The 20,181-nt window shown below is 46.5% G+C and overlaps 1 protein-coding gene across 1 annotated transcript in view; it reads right to left on the reverse strand.

Moving 5' to 3' along the window:
* DOCK2 (dedicator of cytokinesis 2) overlaps positions 1 to 20,181 on the reverse strand; it is a 439,395-nt gene that overhangs the window by 76,215 nt on the left and 342,999 nt on the right. Inside the window, exons 30-32 of the mRNA XM_062189655.1 lie at positions 8,215 to 8,293; positions 589 to 689; positions 439 to 497 (exon numbers count right to left, since the gene is read on the reverse strand). Coding sequence (XP_062045639.1) covers positions 439 to 497; positions 589 to 689; positions 8,215 to 8,293 — 239 coding nt within the window. The remainder of the gene's footprint in view (positions 1 to 438; positions 498 to 588; positions 690 to 8,214; positions 8,294 to 20,181) is intronic.

A 20,181-nucleotide genomic window follows, 5' to 3' on the forward strand; every position in this document is an offset into this window, starting at 1 on the left:
AACTCCTGGGGTCACCTTTCAGATCTAAAGACCCTCTCATCCTAGACAACCAGTTCTTGCCCCTAAGGTTGGAGGGTTTTGTGCATCACGTCATGTAAGAAGCAGGATGCAGGATGTAGAACTGCCTGGCCGTCAGCAGCACACGTCTCTGTCGTAGGAGGATGTGAGTTCTCACAGCAGTCCTGCCTCTCCCTGCCCCTGTCCCTTAGAAATGCCAATTTGACTTGGCAACCGCTTGGGGGTAGCACGCAGAAGCAGACTCTCAGCAGCTTGGCGGGTGGGCGTGGCTACCCTCATCAGGGCAGGGGGGCATGTACAGTGATAAACTGTGATTCCAAGCCTTTGCTGACGAAAGCCTCGTGGCCTCCTGACATATGGCCTTCAGGAAGGAGCTGGGCACGTGCCGATATGTCTACCTGGACTGGGGTGCCTACTCACCAAGCTTGTACCACATGTCACGGATGGAGAAGCCAATTAGCCGTCTCATGTCCCCGTACCTAGGAGGAACAAAAACGTGTGCTTCAGGCACTATCTCAGAGCATCCCACGAAACCCCTCCCGCTTCAGGAAACCCAGGAGTGCCACCTACTTATTCAGAATTTTGTTGTACTTCGCGTGCGAGAACTGCTCCAGCTGCAGAGAGTCCTGAGTGATAAAAGCCACGGCCAGATGAAAGTAGTTGTTCCACAGCTGTGGATGAAGGAGGGGAGAGGACAGGCGTGAAGAGGGTGTGAGGGGAGACTTATTAAACGCTGGCGGACGTGAATAATTTATGGAGACGGCAGAACACAGGCAGAGCCAGTTTCATTGTGCGCACTGCAATGTTCCAACTGGCACGGACTCTGAAATGAACATCTGAGCCAGAGGGAGGACAGAGGATGGATTTCTCTGGGCACTGACCATGTCCCTTCTGCCGCAACACGATCAGGATGGGCAGGAGGATCCCAAGAGCTGCTTTTTGTGTTTGATTTATTTATTTATTTTTGGGTGCAGTGCCTTGTGTTTTCTGAAAGACAAGTAACCACTCTCCCCTCTGCTGGGAGCCCAGGTGAGTTGGGTTCCCGCCCAGGATTAGAGGGTGATGCCCTTCCTAATTCACCTGATAGCTCCAGGACCCGTCTGCAATCCCTTCTGTCTTAAAATAATTGGCCTTTTCCTTTCCTGTAGCTCAAATGGTTTCCAAGTGTGGTTCCTGGAGCAGCAGGACCTGGGAACATGTTAGAAGTTCAAATTCTTGGCTGGCGCCGAGGCTCACTAGGCTAACCCTCCGCTTGTGGCGCCGGCACACCGGGTTCTAGTCCCGGTCGGGGTGTCGGATTCTGTCCCGGTTGCACCTCTTCCAGGCCAGCTCTCTGCTATGGCCCGGGACTGCAGTGGAGGATGGCCCACGTGCTTGGTCCCTGCACCCCATGGGAGACCAGGAGAGGCACCTGGCTCCTGGCTTTGGATCAGCGTGGTGCACCGGCTGCAGCAGCCATTGGAGGGTGAACCAACGGTAAAGGAAGACCTTTCTCCCTCTCTCTCTCTCTCTCTCACTGTCCACTCTGCCTGTCCAAAAAAAAAAAAGAAGTTCAAACTCTATGTTCTCTGCCCAGACCAGTTGTGTTCGGATGCCATGGGGGTCAGGCCTCAAAATCTCTGTGCTAACAAACACTCCATTTTTACCATGGGCCATACACTCCCTTCTTTCACAACCTAAATGATAAAGTACAGATAAGTTAAATGACCACCCAAAGTCATACGGCTGGTAGATAGAAAGAGAATTGAGTTGTTTTTAACTAACCCAAAAAAACTCTAAAACTGGTATCTATACACAGATTAAAGAGTTACATAGTAAAAGGTTTTTTTCCATCCTACTTTGGACCCTTATCTAATTTCCCAGAAGAAAATGTTAACAATTTCTTGGATATCTTTTCAAATTTTTATTCACAAACAAATAAATATGAGTATCTACATAAAGATCTTTTAAAACAGTCTGCTGTACTTTGGGTTTTTTTTTTTCTCTTGAAAATGTTTCCATACTAGCACACACAAATCTGCTTCACTCTTTTATTGCTGAATGGGATTCTGCTATAAGTCTGTACTTTAATTTTAACCAATTCCCTATTTATAGACATTTATCTTGATTCCAGCATTTTTTTTTTAATCTCTACCAACAGTTCTGTAATCAACATCCTTGTTCAAACATCTTTATGCGTGGGAAACTATATTTGTAGAATGCATTCCTAGAGTTGGAACTGCTAAGTCCTAGGGTCTATGCAAGCTTTGTTGTTGTTTGTTTGTTGTCTTCATTGTTTGTTGTCATAGACACTGTTCAGTTGCCTACCAGGCTCCCAATCCAATCACCAGCTCCATCGTCATGAACAAGTTACCCTGCCTCTCTGAGTCTCAGTTTCTTCATCTGGAAATTGAGGATAATAGAATCTTTGGGGCATAGTTACATGAACTCCAGAGGAAATTTTGGCTAGTAAACTCCTACTTAAACCTTAAACACCACTTCTTGGGGAAGTCTTCCCTTCACTCAGACTAGAGCAGATCCACCTTTTTTTTTTTTTTTTTAAGATTTTATTTGTTTACTTGAAAGAGTTACACAGAGAGGAGAGGGAGAGAGGTCTTCCATCCGCTGGTTCACTCCCCAGGTGGCCGCAATGGCGGGAGCTATGCTGATCCGAAGCCAGGAGCCAGGAGCTTCCTCCGGGTCTCCCATGTGGGTGCAGGGGCCCAAGGAGTTGGGCCACCCTCTACTACCCTCCCAGGCCAAAGCAGAGATCTGGATTGGAAGTAGAGCAGGCAGGACTTGAACTGGTGCCCACATGGGATGTCGGCACTGCAGGCGGCGGTCCCAGATCCACCCATTATTCACCCTCCTGACACCCTGTTCACAGGATTTATGATGTATTTTAAACTCTATTTTCTGTCTCCTCTATGGGCTGCAAGCACCATGCAGGCAAGAACATCACCTGTTTAGTTACTGTTGTATAGTATACCGTGCCTAGTGTCTCCTCCGCCCCAGCATGCTCTCAGGGGAATGAGTTCATCAGTAAGTCGGTATTCTGTGTGCATTCTCCTGAGATCCTCTGAGGGAACTCCCCATTCAGAGATCAGGAAACCGAGGGCCCTAGAGGTCCAGTAATTGCCCAAGGTCACACAGCTGCAAAATGGTGCAAGTGGCATTTGGATCCATGTTTATCCTGCCCCAGGGCTTGCCTTCTCAACCACCTGGCTCTTCTGCTAAAATTATTCTTCCCCTTCCTTGGCTTCCTTTAGCTTTTGTTGTTGCCTAAGGTTTCCACTGCTTCATCCAATGCTTCACGATCTTTATAGCAGAGAGATCAAGGATGTTGCATCCTGTAGGATTCTTTCTGAATGGCCTTGAATTATTCTTTTTTTTTTTTTGACAGGCAGAGTGGATAGTGAGAGAGAGAGAGACAGAGAGAAAGGTCTTCCTTTTTGCCATTGGTTCACCCTCCAATGGCCGCTGTGGCCGGCGCATCTCGCTGATCCAAAGCCAGGAGCCAGGTGCTTCTCCTGGTCTCCCATGAGGGTGCAGGGCCCAAGGACTTGGGCCATCCTCCACCTTCCCGGGCCATAGCAGAGAGCTGGCCTGGAAGAGGGGCAACCGGGATAGAATCCGGCGCCCCAACCGGGACTAGAACCTGTTGTGCCAGCGCCGTAAGGTGGAGGATTAGCCTGTTAAGCTAGGGCGCCAGCGCCTTGAATTATTCTTTATCCAAGTTTCAATCAAAAATAAAAAAGGACCCAGCAGGCGGTATTGCTGAAATGCAGTCGGCTGGCCTTCTGTGACCACTCCGGAGATGCTGCTGATTCTGCGGTTGGAGGTTCCAGTGTGGCCTCACGTAGAGAACATCAAGATGGAGGTTAGCATGCAGGGCCAGGGAAACTGTCCCCAGGGATCCACCCATCTTCCTGCCTGGAGCAGCCACTCCACCAGGAGGACCCTGGTGGTGCTCTGGGCTTTCAGTCTTTGATGACTACTCCCTCTCTGTGTGTGTCTCGTGTCTCTCCCTCACCTTTTGTTGTTGTTGTTATTACGGGTTACATTTCCTTTTATAAACACCAAGCTGGCTCTCATTCCCTCACTAATGGTTAAGAATGTTCTGGAAGTTTTTCATTTCACAAGATCTAACATGCTGGTTTAAAAATGATCCGAGGGGCCAGTGCTGTGGTGCAGTAGGTTAATCCCCCACCTGTGGCGCCAGCATCCCATACAGGCACTGTTCAAGTCCCAGCTGCTCCACTTCCAATTCAGCTCTCTGCTGTGGCCTGAGAAAGCAGTAGATGATGGTCCAAATCCTTGGGCTCCTGCACCCAGATGGGAGACCCAGAAGAAGCTCCTGGCTCCTGGCTTCAGATTGGCGCAGCCTCAGCCTTTGCAGCCATTTGGGGAGTGAACCAGCAGATGGAAGACCTTTATGTCTGTATCTACCTCTCACTGTAAATCTACCTCTCAAATAAATAAAAATAAAATCTTTAAAAAAAAAAAAAAGATCCAAGACCAACTGGACCCAGAAACTGATTTAAAAATGTCTGAAGGTCTAGGCAGGAATAACCACACCCAAAGCCAATTACAGCTTCCCAGGCTGAAAGAAGGATCTTAGTACCAATCATAGAGCTGCTGACATAGAAACAGATTTCCTAGAGCCTAAAAGTGGTTCCTGGGCCAATCAGAGTTTCCAAAAAAGTAAAGTCTAATCCTACAGCCAATCATCTTTGAGCTCTTATCCTAGTGCCAGGAAGAACTAGCAAGGGCAGAGAGTATTTCTGGAGCCAGAAAGAGCCAGCTGGTAGAATCCAAAAGCCCTATTCTAAGAGGTAGTACAGAGGAGTGGAAAGAGCTGGCACATGGGCCTGAGGTCGAATCCCAGCAGTGCCACTTAGTAGTTATTCGGGCTTTTAATAGAAAAGCCAACCACTTCTCTTAATCTCAGTTTATTCACCAATGAGATGGGTATATGTCAACACAACAGGATTATGATAAGGATTATCACACCCTAAGTAGATGACTAAAAAAGGTTAGTCACCTTCAAAAGCTCAAAGTCTAGAAGATGAGCTTATATAGCCTCCCATTAAGACTCCCAAAACCCTTGCTTCTGAATTCCCCAAAGCATGCAGCAATAGTCTGGGCCCATAAGAATTTCCTTTTTTTTTTTTTTTTTTTATACAGGCAGAGTTAGACAGTGAGGGAGACAGAGAGAAAAGTCTTCCTTTTTCTGATGGTTCACCCTCCAAGTGGCCGCTACGGCAGGTACACGCAGGGTGCAGGGCCCAAGGACCTGGGCCATCCTCCACTGCCTTCCCGGCCACAGCAGAGAGCTGGACTGGAAGAGGAGCAACCGAGACTAGACCCCCGGTGCCGGCACCGCAGGCGGAGGATTAGCCTAGTGAGCCACGGCACTGGCCAAGAATTTCCCTTCAACTAAAGTCTGTACAAAGTTGAATTCAAACTCCTCTCCTGCTCTTCTCTGACTATGCAAATGGAAATGACCACCAGGACCCAGCATCCTGAATAAGGCCCAAGCACGCAAATGATCTTCGTCTCAAGTAGAAGTCATCATTTTTGTAATTCTAAGGGCTTGTCACCTACAGGCTGGCACCCACAGAGCTTCTCGCTTTCTACCCTTTGAATCACGAAACCACAGTTCCGGAAAAGATATTAGGGATAATCTCATTGCACCTGCCCCTCCTCTGGACAGCAGCTGCCAAGGCCAGCAGCGCTCAGTGATGGATGCTGTTCCTGCTGATATTAAATGCATAATTAATGAAACCGTAAGAAGGAGACAAGGCGTGTTCCAGGCAGGGTACAGAGAGCAAATCCATTTTCACATGGGAGGGAGGAGAAGGTAAGAGAACAAAGATAAGGCTGAACAATGAGCTTGTTTTGGGGTACTTTTCAATAAATATCCATGGAAGCCTTATTAGAGAAGGAGACATTTTATTTCGTAATGTTGGCCACTTTCCTGTTTTACAGAATCTTGCAGGTGTGATGGCCCCAGGCCAATGCTGGAGTGACCTTCTGGCTTCTCAGTTTATCAAACACTGACAACAAATTCAGGGCCCTCACCATCGGCATCATCACAATTATTACTAGAAAGAGTTAACATTTATTAAATGAGTGCTATGCTTCTGGCACTAACTGCTCTTCTCCCATTAATTTGCTGAACCCTCATAACAATCCAATAGGATAGCTGCCATTAGTATTGGAGTTGAATACTGGGGAAACTGAGGAACAGAGAGGTAGAGTAATTTGCTTGAAGTCACACAGCTCCTAAGCTGAGAGACGCCCACCTTTTGGCATCTCTCCCGCATAGATTTTCTTCTGGGAAGACAAGATAAAACTAAAAGGAGGGCCTGAGGAACTGAGGCCATACTTCTTTTGGTAAGTATCCCCCAGAGATGGTGGAGGGGGAAGGCAGGTCCAAGGCAGACAGTACCAACAGCCACAGAAGAACAAACCGGCTTGCACTTTTATGGCCCAAACACAGCCACGGCTGGCCCATCCAGGAGAACAATGGCCTTATTAATTTCCCTGGAAACATCCGTAACTAGAGCCTGCGGGCATCTGGGCCACATTTGAAAGGAAATCAAACATTTCTCCTGATTCAGAGCAGCCAAAGTGTCACGTTGTGTTCCCGTGTCAAAGATTTGTAATGCCAGGAGACACTCTCACCCAGACCCAGCTAGCCAACCACCTCGATGCTGGATAAAGCTCCACACCTAGCAGGTGGCAGTGGTTCCCTGGGTGGGCTCTGGTGTCAGGCACTGTGAGTGCCAGGCTGATGGACTCAAGCTTTCAACTCATCACCCTGAGTCTTACTGCCCTGTATGCTTAGAGCAGACAGCGCTGGTGATAGTAGCTACCTAGTTCTGGGGACTGAGAAAGGCGCCCTTCAAGTGCTTCTCGGGAGATGTGGCATGGATAAGCCAACAGCAGAGGGCTTTTCCTCAGGCTTCTCATTATGGTTCAGTTGCATGGTTTGAACGCAAGGTTTTGTGGGAGAATCCTGTTCAGAGCTAACATTCATCCTTTCAGCTCAACAAATGCTCGTCGGCCAGTGCTCTCAGCAGGGTGGGTCCCTCAACCCCCAGGCAGACATCACCTCCTCCAGGGGACCTACTAGGTGCCAGGCATGGCAGATATGGTTGCTGTGAGTACAAGGTCTTTGTGCTAATGAAGCTCATGTTGTATTGGAGGAAGGAGAGAAAACACGGGCGTAGACAAATAACAATGATCGCAAATGGCAGAGTGTTCTGAAGGGACTCCAACCGGCCAAGTGGTGGTGCACAGCCCTGGGTTGGTGTGGGCCATCCTCAGAGAGGAGTCAGGCAGCGGGGAGGCCTCTTTGAGGGGGAAAGATTGGAATGGAAACTGGTGGGACCTCACAAGTGAATTTTCCCAGCAAGAACCTTCACACATTCCAGTTCTGGAAAAAACCTTATGACGTGGAAAAGGCATTCAGTGGATGACTCATCCGAGGCAGAGGTACTGTGTAGGCACAGCCTGAGGTTGCTCAGCTGGTGACCGTGTGATGCCCAGGCAGGCACTGGATGCCTCAGCCCTGGGTCCCTGGACTCAGTGACTTCTGCTCCTGAAGACCCCATGGCAGGAGATCCTGGAGTCACAGATTTCCCTGGAACGGGATTGCCTTTAGGGGGCCTTCGCCCACATCGTCAGTCAGATCTGGACTTTCATGGCAGACTGTGGTCCTGGAAGAGGTGTGCCACTCTGTCCCATGGACACAGTTTTAGGCTCATGAATCGCTTAGAGGGCCCAGGTCTTGGCTAAGAACCAAAAGTGACTTTGGGAGGGATCAGGAAGCCACAGAGATGTATTCGGTTTCATTGCAAATAGCTTTCAGTATCTACGACTGGCTGTTTTTAGGTGCCAATGAAAAGAAAAGTAAGAAAATGTGATCACTTTTTTTTAAAGGTGGTACCCACTCTGACAATGAATGAATACCAGTCTCCTTGTTAGCACAAGATCTATCATACCATCATATTTGCATACGGCACTCAGTTAATGACTATTGCATCAGACCTTGCTTGCAAAGCCTGAGAACTTCCCACACCACCCGCACCCCAGACACACCTGCATCCTTTCCATGTGCTCTGGGAGGGATCTGATGGAGACATTAACTCTGAGATGCCAGAGCACCCCAGTGCAGCTCCGAGGCTGGCTGCAGAGTCTCACACTCACCTGGAACTCAAAGTTTGTGTGTTCTAGGAACTTCTGGTTCATGGTTTCTGCAAACTTGTTGATAGCTCTCAGGAAGACCCTGGAAGAGGAGAGAAAGTTATCTGGCTATCTGAGCATGCTCCCTCATGCCAGGGCTAAATTCCCTCCCCTCACTCCCTGGAATAGCACAGGTGATACAGATAACACCTACCCACACTCAAGTTATGGGGCCACGTTAGCCTTGTAAGAACTCCAGAACTGTCTGACCTCCTTTTGAAAACTCACACTGTCTTACTGTTTAAGATATTACCAGTTTAAAGCAGAAAATTCATTCCACCCAGAAAAGCTCTAAAGAGGAGTCTCCCCCTCCCAAACCAACAACAAACAACACACCACCAAATCCTACCATCTAGAGGAGGCTGTCAGAGACACTTTGATGAGCATAATCTCAAAGGTCTCCCTAGGAATATACACAAGAATGATATTTTAAGAATATCACTTTGATAAATGAGGTTACAGGATGAATGCTGTTTTGCAGCCTTTTTACTAAACGCCACATCGTGTGTGCCTTTCGTGCCGATGGATGCAGATATACACCATCCTTCTTAATCACTACAGAGCACTCCGTGGGAGGGACGGATCACAGCTTACTCAGTCGGCTTCTGACTGATGAGACTTTTTGCTGTTCCTCAGATTTTCCTGTTATAAGCAATTTTCCAGTGATCACTTTTTTGCATATAATCTGTAACTCTTGCTCTGCTGGTTGTACGTAAGTCTAGCACGTGGAATTGTCAGTACACAATATTTGATCATGATAATAGACAGCTATGTGACTAGCTTATGTACTTACTAAACAATACATTCTACTGATGCTTGATTTTATTTTAAATGTGGTCTTTTAAAAAACTTGTTAGAGAGAGAGAGAGAGAAAGAGAAAGAGAGAGAGAGAACACTCCTATCTGCTGGTTTATTGGGGCAGGCCAAAGACAGAAGCCAAGACTTCACTCCAGGTCTCTCATGCGGCTGACAAAAACCCATCAACTTGTGCCATCGCCTATTGTCTTCCAGGGTCTGTGGGACGGTTTGTAGGAAGCTGGAGTCTGAAGTGGAGCCAGGACTGAAACTTAGGCACTCTGTTATGGAAAATGGGCATCCCCTAGCAGCTTACCCATTAGGCCAAACGTCGGCCCCTACTGTTATCTTACAGTGTACTCCTTATAAGAAAGAGCGTTTAGGGCCAGCATTGTAGCACAGAGTAAGCCACCATGTGTGACACCGGCATCGCATATTGGAGTACCAGTTTGAGCCCTGACTGCTCTACTTCTGCCTAGGAAAGCAGCAGCAGATGGCCTGAGTACTTGGGCTCCTGCACCCATATGTGAGACCAGGATGGAGTTCCTGGCATCTGGCTTTGCCCTGGCCCAGTCCCAGCCATTGTAGTCATCTAGGGAGTGAACCAGTGGATGGAAGACTGCCTTTCTCTCTCTCTCTCTCTCTCTCTCTCTCTTTCTCTCTTCTTCTTCTTCTTCTTCTTCTTCTTCTTCTTCTTCTTCTTCTTCTTCTTCTTCTTCTTCTTCTCCTCTCTCTCTCTCTCTCTGTAACTCTGACTTCCAAATAAATAAATACATCTTTAAAAATTTTTGTCTTCCTGGACACTTCCTCCTCTCCTTCCTCCATGCCAAGCTCTACTAACTGGCCTTGTAGCCTCCTATCTCTTGACCCTTTATACTCAGGAGCTCCTGGCCCTAAGGAACAGATCCTCTCATGTCAATCACTGACATCTACAGCTTCCACTACCCCCAGGCTAGGTACAACCTTTTTCTCTGACAGTCATAACTCTTCTGAACTGGACCTCAACATTGGTTCCTGGGCTTCTCTCTATTACTCTGTGCTTCTGGCTGTTTCCTGGCTACCTGACCTTGTGCTTTCTTTGTGTCCAATGTCCCTCTGCTAAGCTCTGAAAGTCAAAATCCTGTGTATCGCTCGTGGTCCAGGTCAAAAGCTTCCTCCTTCATGAAGTCTTCCATCATTCTCCCAGCCCCACGTGCCTGCTACCTCATCTCGGTCTGCACCCCTCTTATTCCCACACTGTATATTCCAGCTGTCTCTGTGCAGCTCTGTATGAAGAATCTCCTTTTTCATACTCTGAGCTTCTGCAGGGCAGGGTTTGCAGCATCTCTGTGTCCCCTAAAGGATACTCACGTGATTTCCCTTCCCAACACTCCCCATGGGCTGGGATGACTTATTGTGTGATGCAGGACTATCTGTCTCCTCTACTAGACCACCCTTCCCTGGGGACGAGTGCCTCCCTGCATGCTCACGTGCTCTGCACTCCATGTGCCTGTGATTCCCCAATTCCATCTCCACGCCTGGCCTCTCCCCCTGAACACCAGCTTACACTGAGGCCTCTGTTCTAAATCTCTACTTGGGTGACTAATCAGCCTCTCAAATTCACATGTCAAAAGCTGAATCCCTAATACCTGTCCTCTGACACCCTCCTCCCAAATATTCTTTCTGTAGTGTTCCCATCTAAGTCAAGAACAACTCCATTCACCTAAGCTTGCAGAGGGGGAAAAACAACTTTGGTAATGCCCCTAACCTTGCTGTTTCTCTCATACTCTGCCTGGACTGTCAGTACATTCTGCAGTACTTTCTAACTGCTTCGCCATCCTGCCACCAACCTGAGCCAAGCCACCATCATTTTCTATCTGAATTCTAGCAGCTGCCTCATAACTCCCCCATGTCCTCCTGTGGCCAAGTTCTCTTTGGATGTATGTGCTTGTAAAATCTTAGTGATCACAGACCAGATCTTACCCATTCTGCCCTACTGTTGAGGAACAGCAGTCCATCAGAAACTATTTGTCTATGGAGTGGCTGACCCAAGGAAAACACTCATTTGGGCTACCTGAGACTCCATGGGAAGCCAATAAAGGAAGTGCTGATGAGAAGACTATTGCTGTGAGTAGTAATTGTGGCTCAGTTCTGCTTGGGAACCTCTGAGTGACTTTAAACAATACAACTGCTTATCAGAAGTGTCCCTCCCAAGCACTGGAGAGGCAGGGCTATTTATACCACTAGTACTAGTTCCACCCTGGTTCAAAATTGCTCCTGTGGGTATTAAGTGGGTGGTTCTTCTGGCCTGCCCCACAGGTGGGCTTAGCACTCTGCAGTCAGAGAAAGCCCAGAGGAAAAAGAAGTAGGAGACTCTCAGCATGTGTGGGGTATAGCCATTGAAGCTACAGGTGTGTTTCGGATGGGCCAAGAGTGTGGAAGGGTACCTACAACATTTGCTACATCAGTCATTGCTTGCCAAGAATGCTGGGCCTGGTGTTCATTGCACACTTTACATGTTTGGTGAACAAATAAGTTGGTTTATCCTGGTGTTAAGATCATAGGATTTGGAGAAACATGCTCAACTGGGTATGATTTCTGGCTTTGCCACTTGGTAGCCATGAGGATTTAGGATGTGTTAATGTCACCTCCAATGGCTTAATTTCCAGCAGTCATGTAACCTTCATGCTATGGCATCAGGATTTCATGGGCACACACATCATCAGTGCTGAGTGCAGTGCTTGGCACACAGCAAAACACTAACACAGTAGCCATGGCTGCTTCAGACACCTTTGGGGGGCCAGCAGCGAAATGGACAGACAGAGCGCAGGGAGCAGTTAACAACCAGTGGGAGGCCAGGAAGAACTTGAGAAGATAGAAATAAACATCCCCCTAGCTACACCACCCCAACAACCTGTCAAAAAGTAAGATTTCTTTGATTTTGCAAATGCATTGAGTGGCTGTCATACTGTATATAAACAACTTGGAATTATGGCACAACAATGAGGAATTTTGTACAATCCTGGCAGAAACTAAGCTATCAATAGTTCTAGTAACTACTCATTATTTTGATTGTTGGCCCAAAACTGTCTCCAGCTCTCAGGGGCTAGTACAGTGACCAAGAAGTGATGAGTCCCCCGTGCTGATGACAGGCAGTGGTGGCAGACAGGGGATGGGGGAAGTGGATCAAGGATCCCCTCCCTGTCTGGATTCTTCCACAATCAAACGTTGGGAATCATTTCACTTTGATTTGCTATGTGTGGGTTTGGAAAAGTAGACCTTTTTTCCCCTCTTTCTAGAAAAATAATTGTACTAATATGGTGAAATGAAGACACACTCAACTGTATGTTACTCTCAACGGTGAACCTGAAAAGTTGAATGCAGAATTCATTATGAAATCTCAGCCTGAACAGTTCCTGCATCTCACCCATGATGCTTATCAAACTGTTATCACAGCCACAGTTATCAGCCACGTGCCAGAGTTTGTGCTAGGTGTGTGGCATGGATCCTTTCTTTATTGTTCTAATTCTTCAATTAACTCTATGAGTTTGATGTTGTTTCTATTTTACGGGTATGAGTTTAGGGAACTTTCCCAATAACAGCCTATACATGTAGAACCAGGTTTGCTGTCTTCAGAATCTAAATATTTAACTACTATGCTATTCTCTCCACAATGAAGTCTCTGTAATTTCGTTCAATCCAGGCTATGAGCTCACTTTATGAATAATAGCAAGGATGGGCATATCAGTGGTTATCATTCATATGCCCTGTGTTGAGTGCTGTGCAGATATTATTTCATTTAATCCGACAAACTGAGGTAGGTGCTATGGTTACACCCAGAAGAGAATGAGCCTTGGAAAGACCCAATAACTTCCAACATTTGCACAGCTAATAAGCAGCAAGGTCCAGACCCATTCTCAGGTCTATCCTTAAAAGCCTTTGCTATGCCTAAGGCCAGCGTGCCATGGACAATGGCACTGGCACGCTTCTAGTCATGTTCAACACGCACAGGGTACCTTTATACTTTGCCACATCACTCTGCTGCCCTGTGCCTGCTGCCCAGGGCCAGCACGTGACTCAAGACAGTTTTCCATGGGCTGAGCAGCAATCTATGGTGGTCATATGGCGTTTCTGCCGGCTGGGGGCAGAGCCTGCACAGGAGTACATCAAATCCTTTTAGACAATTTGAAAGCAGGGCAACCAGAAGAATGCAATGAACCTAAGCTCTGAGGAGAAGCCATGAACAGATGATTCCTTGAGCAACCAGAAGTCATAAGCAACAGAGCAGGGAACAAGTTATGTTGAGCATTTAGAAACTGGCAGAATGAGAGGACCATCTGAGGTCTGATATCCTGAAACTGTTGTGCTTCAGCTTGCACTGTTGCTACCAGTTGGTCCCCAGCTTCTTGCTTGCCATCATGGCAGAGTAGACCCTTGTCACAGTGGGACCCATGACTCTCTCTGTTTTAATTCCTCAGTAAGTCTGTCTACACCATATGCACAACTCCTTGCCATGGAGCCATGAGTGGAAGGTGCACAGACTGCTGCAGGCCCTAGAGAAAGCCTGCCAAGGATATCTTCTGACCTGCCAGTCTCTGAGCTGTGACCTTGGGTTGCTGGCTTGATCTCTGTGAATCTCAACTGACCCATGTTTAAAATGAACCATCTGTGAAGACAAAATGATATGCAGAATGTGAAGCTAGTGGTTGAGTGCCTTGGCACAGAGAAGTCCTCCATAAATGTCACTTGTTGTTAATGACCCACTACCTCACCTCGTAACTCTAGGCCAGGAGGGGGGCTGGCATTGTGGTGTAGTGGATAAAGCTGCCACCTGCAATGCTGGCATCCCTTATGGGAGATGGTTTGTGTCCTGTTGCACCACTTCTGATCTAGTTCCTTGCTAGTGGTCTAGGAAAAGCAGCAAAAGATGTCCCAAGTTATTGGGCCCCTGCTACCCACATAGGCAACCCAGAAGAAGCTCCTGGCGCCTGGCTTTGGCCAGGTTCAACCGTGGCAATCACATCCACTTAGGAAGTGAACCAGTAGACAGAAGATCTCTCCTTCTGTCTCTCCCTATCTCTCTGTAACTTGGGCTTTTAAATGAATAGATAAATTAAAAAAAAAAAAAATTAGGGCAGGAGGACCCAGGGCTGATGGTGCGCTGTCATGAGCTGATAGTGCTCTGATGAGACAACACAGCATAGGTGCACACCCACGAGTTATGTGATGTAAATAAAGAGGGAATGGGAGGTAGGAAGGTCCTTTGTGGTAAGGATCATCAAGGGAAGGGGAAGGTCTCTCTGGATCCCCATCCCCTTCCTCCGTGGCTCTCATGATATAGCCAATTCTACTGACCAAAAGGTGAAGATGCAGGATAAAAGAGTTGGCCAGGGAACCAGGAGCTCTCATCCCTCCGCTTGAGACACTGAGCTATCCATGCAGCCTTTAAGTTGCTTCACTCACAACGCACAAAATATTCCATGCACTAAGAAGGCTGATGAATCAGCATATTCCAGCTTGGTGTCAGGGGTCTGCTCACCCCAGGAGCCCCCAACAGTTCCTGCATAATTTGGGATTCTAGTTAGGGATGCAGTAGGCTCCTAGACGCTGGAATCCTGCAAGCAGCTGGATGTTAGGATTAGGCATGCACTGCTCGCTAAACAAACAAACAAACAAACAAAAACCTTAAATCAGGCCTCTCTCTGGGTGATTTTATTGGAAGAGGTGAGGAGTCCAAAAAGGAATCAACGCTACACATTAAGGGAGTTAGGAGGCAGTGATTTGTCGGTACGTGGATGGAGTCACCATGTGACTGCTGTACACAGTTCTACAAGGCTCAACTCTTATGACCCTACTATGTGTTTACAATATTAGACTTTAAAACAATGTTAGAAATTTGTTGCTGGTAAAGATAGACAAGATACATTCCAGATTTGCTTCTTTTGTGAAGTATTTTGGATATACCCAGGCCATAGGAACGTACAACAAAAAAGAAGAGCTAATCTTTATAAACTGCTTGTTATGTGCCAAACACTGTTCTAACCACTTCATGCATATTATTTCATCTCAGTCCTCACCAAAAGTCCTTTGTGATATATATTGTCATTAGCCCCATTTTACAGTGAGGAAAACTGAGTCAACAGTAGTTAAGTAACTTGCCTGAGGTCATAAAACTACAATGATGAAGACAGGATTTGAACCTAAGCAGCCATAAGTCAACATCTCTATGCTACCTCTGGACTCTCTCTGGGTTCTGAACTCATATCAGAGTGGTCATATTTCCAAAGAAATATTTACTGTCCTCAGTTAGACTGGAAGACTTCTGCTCTGTGGGACCACAGCTTAAAGGAACCTGGCCACCCTCTAGAGTATGGATGCTCAAGACAGTCAATAAATATCTGTCGGTTGCTTGTATTTAGAGAAGCTGTAGAGATGTGTATAGTTTCCTATGCCCCCTCAATATGTCCGATTTGCAGATGGAAGCAGGACAGGAAAAGAGACTCTTGAGCATAAATTTGTTCACTTACAATATTGTAAAGACTTTGATCATTTAAAAATTAAATCAGATCTCACTGAATGCTGCATCTCACTAAAGAAAAACATGCTCCTAACAGGAAGTATGGCTTGAAGTAGACATGTGATTACGTATGCTTCCACACAGAGCACACAGCTGGGAGACAGTCAGACCTGGAAAACTCTACTGTCTCCTCCAACAAACAGATAGACAATAGATGACAGACATATGCACTCGTGTAAGTCCTAAGTGATAACAGCAAGACTATAACAACATATAGATCATAGGCAGGGCAGGATGAGGGGTATGAAGTAAAGAAGGAGGGAAGGAAGAAAAGAAGGGAGGCAGGGAAGGAAGGAAAGAAATAATGGAGGGAGGAAGCAGGAGGAGGAAGGAAAGAGGGGAAAAAATAGGCCCAGGCTAACTGACCAATGGAGTTGGGCCACCTGAACGAGTGGAGCATGTTTGAAACGCTGTTTTAGAGATTGCTTCTCTGGGCAAAGTCATGACATGTGCTGTTTGTTCCAATTATCTTGAAATCTTCCACTAAGTGGCTGAATGATCTTGGAAGGTGGTTTCACCTCTTTGAGCTTCAGTAATTTTGCAGGGTGAAGTAGCAGGGGTTAAGAACTTGGGCCCTGATCAAATGGCTTCTCTGTTTTTTTAATCAACAGTGCAACACTGAGTAAGCCACTTAGCTATCCTGCGCCTTGGCTTTCTCACATGCACACGTTAAGTACACATTGTAACAGTTCTACACCATAACGGTGTTGTGAGGATTAAATGAGCTCATGCATGGAAAGCATTTACAGCAGTGATGGATCTAGGTGTTTAATAAATGTTAGCAATAGCCGGCGCCGTGGCTCAACAGGCTAATCCTCCGCCTTGCGGCGCCGGCACACCGGGTTCTAGTCCCAGTTGGGGCGCTGGAGTCTATTCCGGTTGCCCCTCTTCCAGGCCAGCTCTCTGCTATGGCCTGGGAAGGCAGTGGAGGATGGCCCAAGTCCTTGGGCCCTGCACCCACATGGGAGACCAGGAGAAGCACCTGGCTCCTGGCTTCAGATCAGCGCGATGCGCCAGCTGCAGCGGCCATTGGAGGGTGAACCAACGGCAAAAAGGAAGACCTTTCTCTCTGTCTCTCTCTCACTATCCACTCTGCCTGTCAAATAAATAAATAAATAAAAAATAAATAAATAAATGTTAGCTATGATAACATCACAGAAGAAATGAAAAAACAATCAGAAAATGTCAAGAGCTCCATAAAAAGAAGGGATTACTGTGGCCAAAGGATGAAGGAAAGCTACAAACCAAGCTATGTGGCTTCAAGGAGAGAGAGTAGCCATCTTTTGTGGTTGACATTGGTTGACATTAGCACATGCTTCTCTACTCCCAGGCTTAGTTCATTGTCCCCACACGGTAATGGTGACGCTAGAGCTTACTGAGTTTTTCACAGACACCAGACACTGTGCTAAGGAGAAACTCATTACACATATGCGCGCACACACACACATGCCATACACACACATACATATTCCATACACACACATACATACACAAATCCCATGGAATGTAGTCTACCATTATCCCCATTTTACAGATTGGGAAACTGATATTCCAAAATGTGAAATGCCTTCCCAAGAAAGGGAAAATAGCAGAACTGAGGTGTCTGATGCTTTGGCTGTTGAAGATTGTAACTTAAAGAATTTTTGATGAAAAACTTAAGAATTCAGTTGATCCTTAAGAGATACAAATATTTCTATTTAGGAGACAATTACGCATTCTCAGGTTCCTTAGGAAATTACATTATTCTAATTTTCTAGGTGTAAAGAAACAAGAACTATTGTATCACTTCGGAGAGCTTATCCCCTAAATGAGTAAAGCCTACAGCAAGCTGGGCATTCAGGAGAGGATGTGTTCCAGGGCGCCCCCATGAGGATCAGCTTGTTTCTTCCACAATGATTCCAGGCGGCTCAGAGAGGAGACTTTTCCAGGTAGGGCTTCAGTCTCTCTGACATAATGTCAGTGATGGACGTCAGCGAATTTGCCTGTTCATATCCCTCTTCTTGGTAACAAATCCAAGGTTTTCCCTTGGAGAACCACTCCCTGTGCTTCCTCCCTTTGTGGTTTTGGTAAAACTTACAACACTATTCCCAGCTGCAAAGGCAGGTCATTAAATCCAAGCCTGACTAAGCACACATTTCATTCTGCTGGCCACAGGGTCTATGAATGGGCATGGGGCCCAAGCCAGACCTTTCAAAAGTATCTTGGAGACTTTTGATATACCTATTTTTTTTTCTATAGGGGCTTAAAATCAAGCGAGATATTTATCTGCAATATCTAGAGCCCACGTCCCTCACAATAAAAGCATATGCTGAGAATGAAGCCAACAGAGAGAAAAGAGGGACACAGATTCTCTATTAGTATCTGAACACTTAGATACACCCATCCCTGAAGGCATACTTTTGGGTTCTATCAATTATATGAACTCCTTTAGATTAGGCAAAGTTGGATTCTCTTAGATTCTCTTTTAAAAATCCCAAGCAACAAGTACCCTCTATAATGAACACAGAGTTCACTATACATATTTATGAATGTCAAGTTCTATACTGGAAACACAGATATCAATTGCCTTCAAGAAGTCTGTTCTTTAATGGTAGAAACAGTTATATGGAGAGATAATCAAAGTGGAGTTAGTGCTAGGCAGAGGTAGGTAAGCAAACACAGAAGAGGACAAAGTTCTACTATGAAGGAGTCCTAGGGAACATGATATGGGGATGCTGTGGTCAAGAAACACGGATAGTTTTGTGTAGAGACCTGGAAGGGCCATAGTTTATGCAAAGTCATGGGAAATATGCTCAAGTAGTTAATAATGAGAAGCTGAGTGAATCCAAAAGGTGGGATGAGAAGAAAATGATCGCTGCTACATCTCCCGGGTACTTTGAGTAATTTGGAAAAACTCAGTTAAGGGACATGCATGCAGCTTAGGAGGCAGCAACAACCCCTATTCAACTTGACCCAACATCGACACATGGTATGGCTAGCTACATAATTTGTGGGGGCTCAGCGAAGATAAAAATTGGGCTCTCTCATTCAAAAATAAGTAAGTGCTACAAGATGATGACACTGGAGCATTAAACCAAACATGGGATGTTCAGAGCATGGGATCTTTGTGACTGCACTGGTCTCAGGTCAAGGAAGTTGCTCTGGATTAGGGTTAGGGAGGGACCAGCCTCTAATCCCAGTACAAAAGCCAGCTTCCCACCTGTGTGATGGGAATGGGGGAGTCGGGGGACTGGCCAGCTCAGGCTGAGAATTCTGATGCTCTTATCACTGGACTAATTCTCTCTTCCTACCACAAACAGATGCACAGACAGATATTTCTTTCTGCCTCAATAAACTTCTCCCCCTTTCCATGGGCCCCTAAACATGGCCCATGAGCACCATGAACAAATGTGGCTATAAAGTCACATGGCGGCCGGTGCTGTGGCTCAACAGGCTAATCCTCCTCCTTGCGGCGCCAGCACACCGGGTTCTAGTCCTGGTCGGGGCACTGGATTCTGTCGTGGTTATCCCTCTTCCAGGCCAGCTCTCTGCTGTGGCCTGGGAGTACAGTGGAGGATGGCCCAAGTGCTTGGGCCCTGCACCCCATGGGAGACCAGGAGAAGCACCTGGCTCCTGCCTTAGGATCAGCGCGGTGTGCGGGCCGCAGCGCGCTGGCCGCGGCGGCCATTGGAGGGTGAACCAATGGCAAAGGAAGACCTTTCTCTCTGTCTCTCTCTCTCACTGTCCACTCTGCTTGTCAAAAAAAAAAAAAGTCACATGGCTGGGCACTTAGGCATCCAGGCGGTGGCATAATAGCTTTTCAGAGAACTGGAAGGTAAGGAGTGGGGAGGGGCATCTGGGCTTAGAGGCAGCTCCTAGGTAAAAGTGAGACAGTAATTCCCAGATTGTACTCAATGACAAAATCATTAATATATAAATATTTTTTAGTCTTTCCTCTTTCCCTTCACTAAAGAGAATTCTGCTTTTGCCTGTTCAATTTCTCCCCTCTGGGGATAGTCTGTCTTTGACAGGCCAATGCTTGGCTTTTGTGACACAGAACAAAAGCAATAGGTAGAGGAAGATAAAACTAGAAGCTGATAGGAGATGAAGGGCTTTCCATGTGAAGGATCTAAAACAAATATAAGACAATGCAAGGGGAGAGAGAAAGGAAAGAGGGAAGCCACGAAGGCCCTGTGGAAAAAGAAGTCACGGGTAGGGTTCGAGAATAAGGTCCCAAGAGAAGCTCGGGAAATCAGGGCATGTGGGAGATACTGAGACCCAGGGGACTGGAAAGGCAGTTAGAAAATATCGCTGAGTCTTCTGATTCGAATTCACTTTGGCAAAATTATATTAAACATAAAGTAGTAAAAACTGAAACTGCTTATAATTACTTTTCTTTCGTTCTGTGTTGGGCCATGTAGGACCTGACAGCAATGTACATGTAAGCTGTACACGTCGGCTACTTGGATCACATTGATATTCTATGAGATGTTTATAGGTATTATGTATACATATAGAAGCACAACAAATACACACCAAATGGCTCCATGTGCAAATAAATCTGTGAAATGCTGTATGCTAAATCTCTCTGTTTGTCTACA

Source organism: Lepus europaeus, chromosome 4 (assembly GCF_033115175.1).
Source record: "Lepus europaeus isolate LE1 chromosome 4, mLepTim1.pri, whole genome shotgun sequence".
Lineage (NCBI taxonomy): Eukaryota > Metazoa > Chordata > Mammalia > Lagomorpha > Leporidae > Lepus > Lepus europaeus.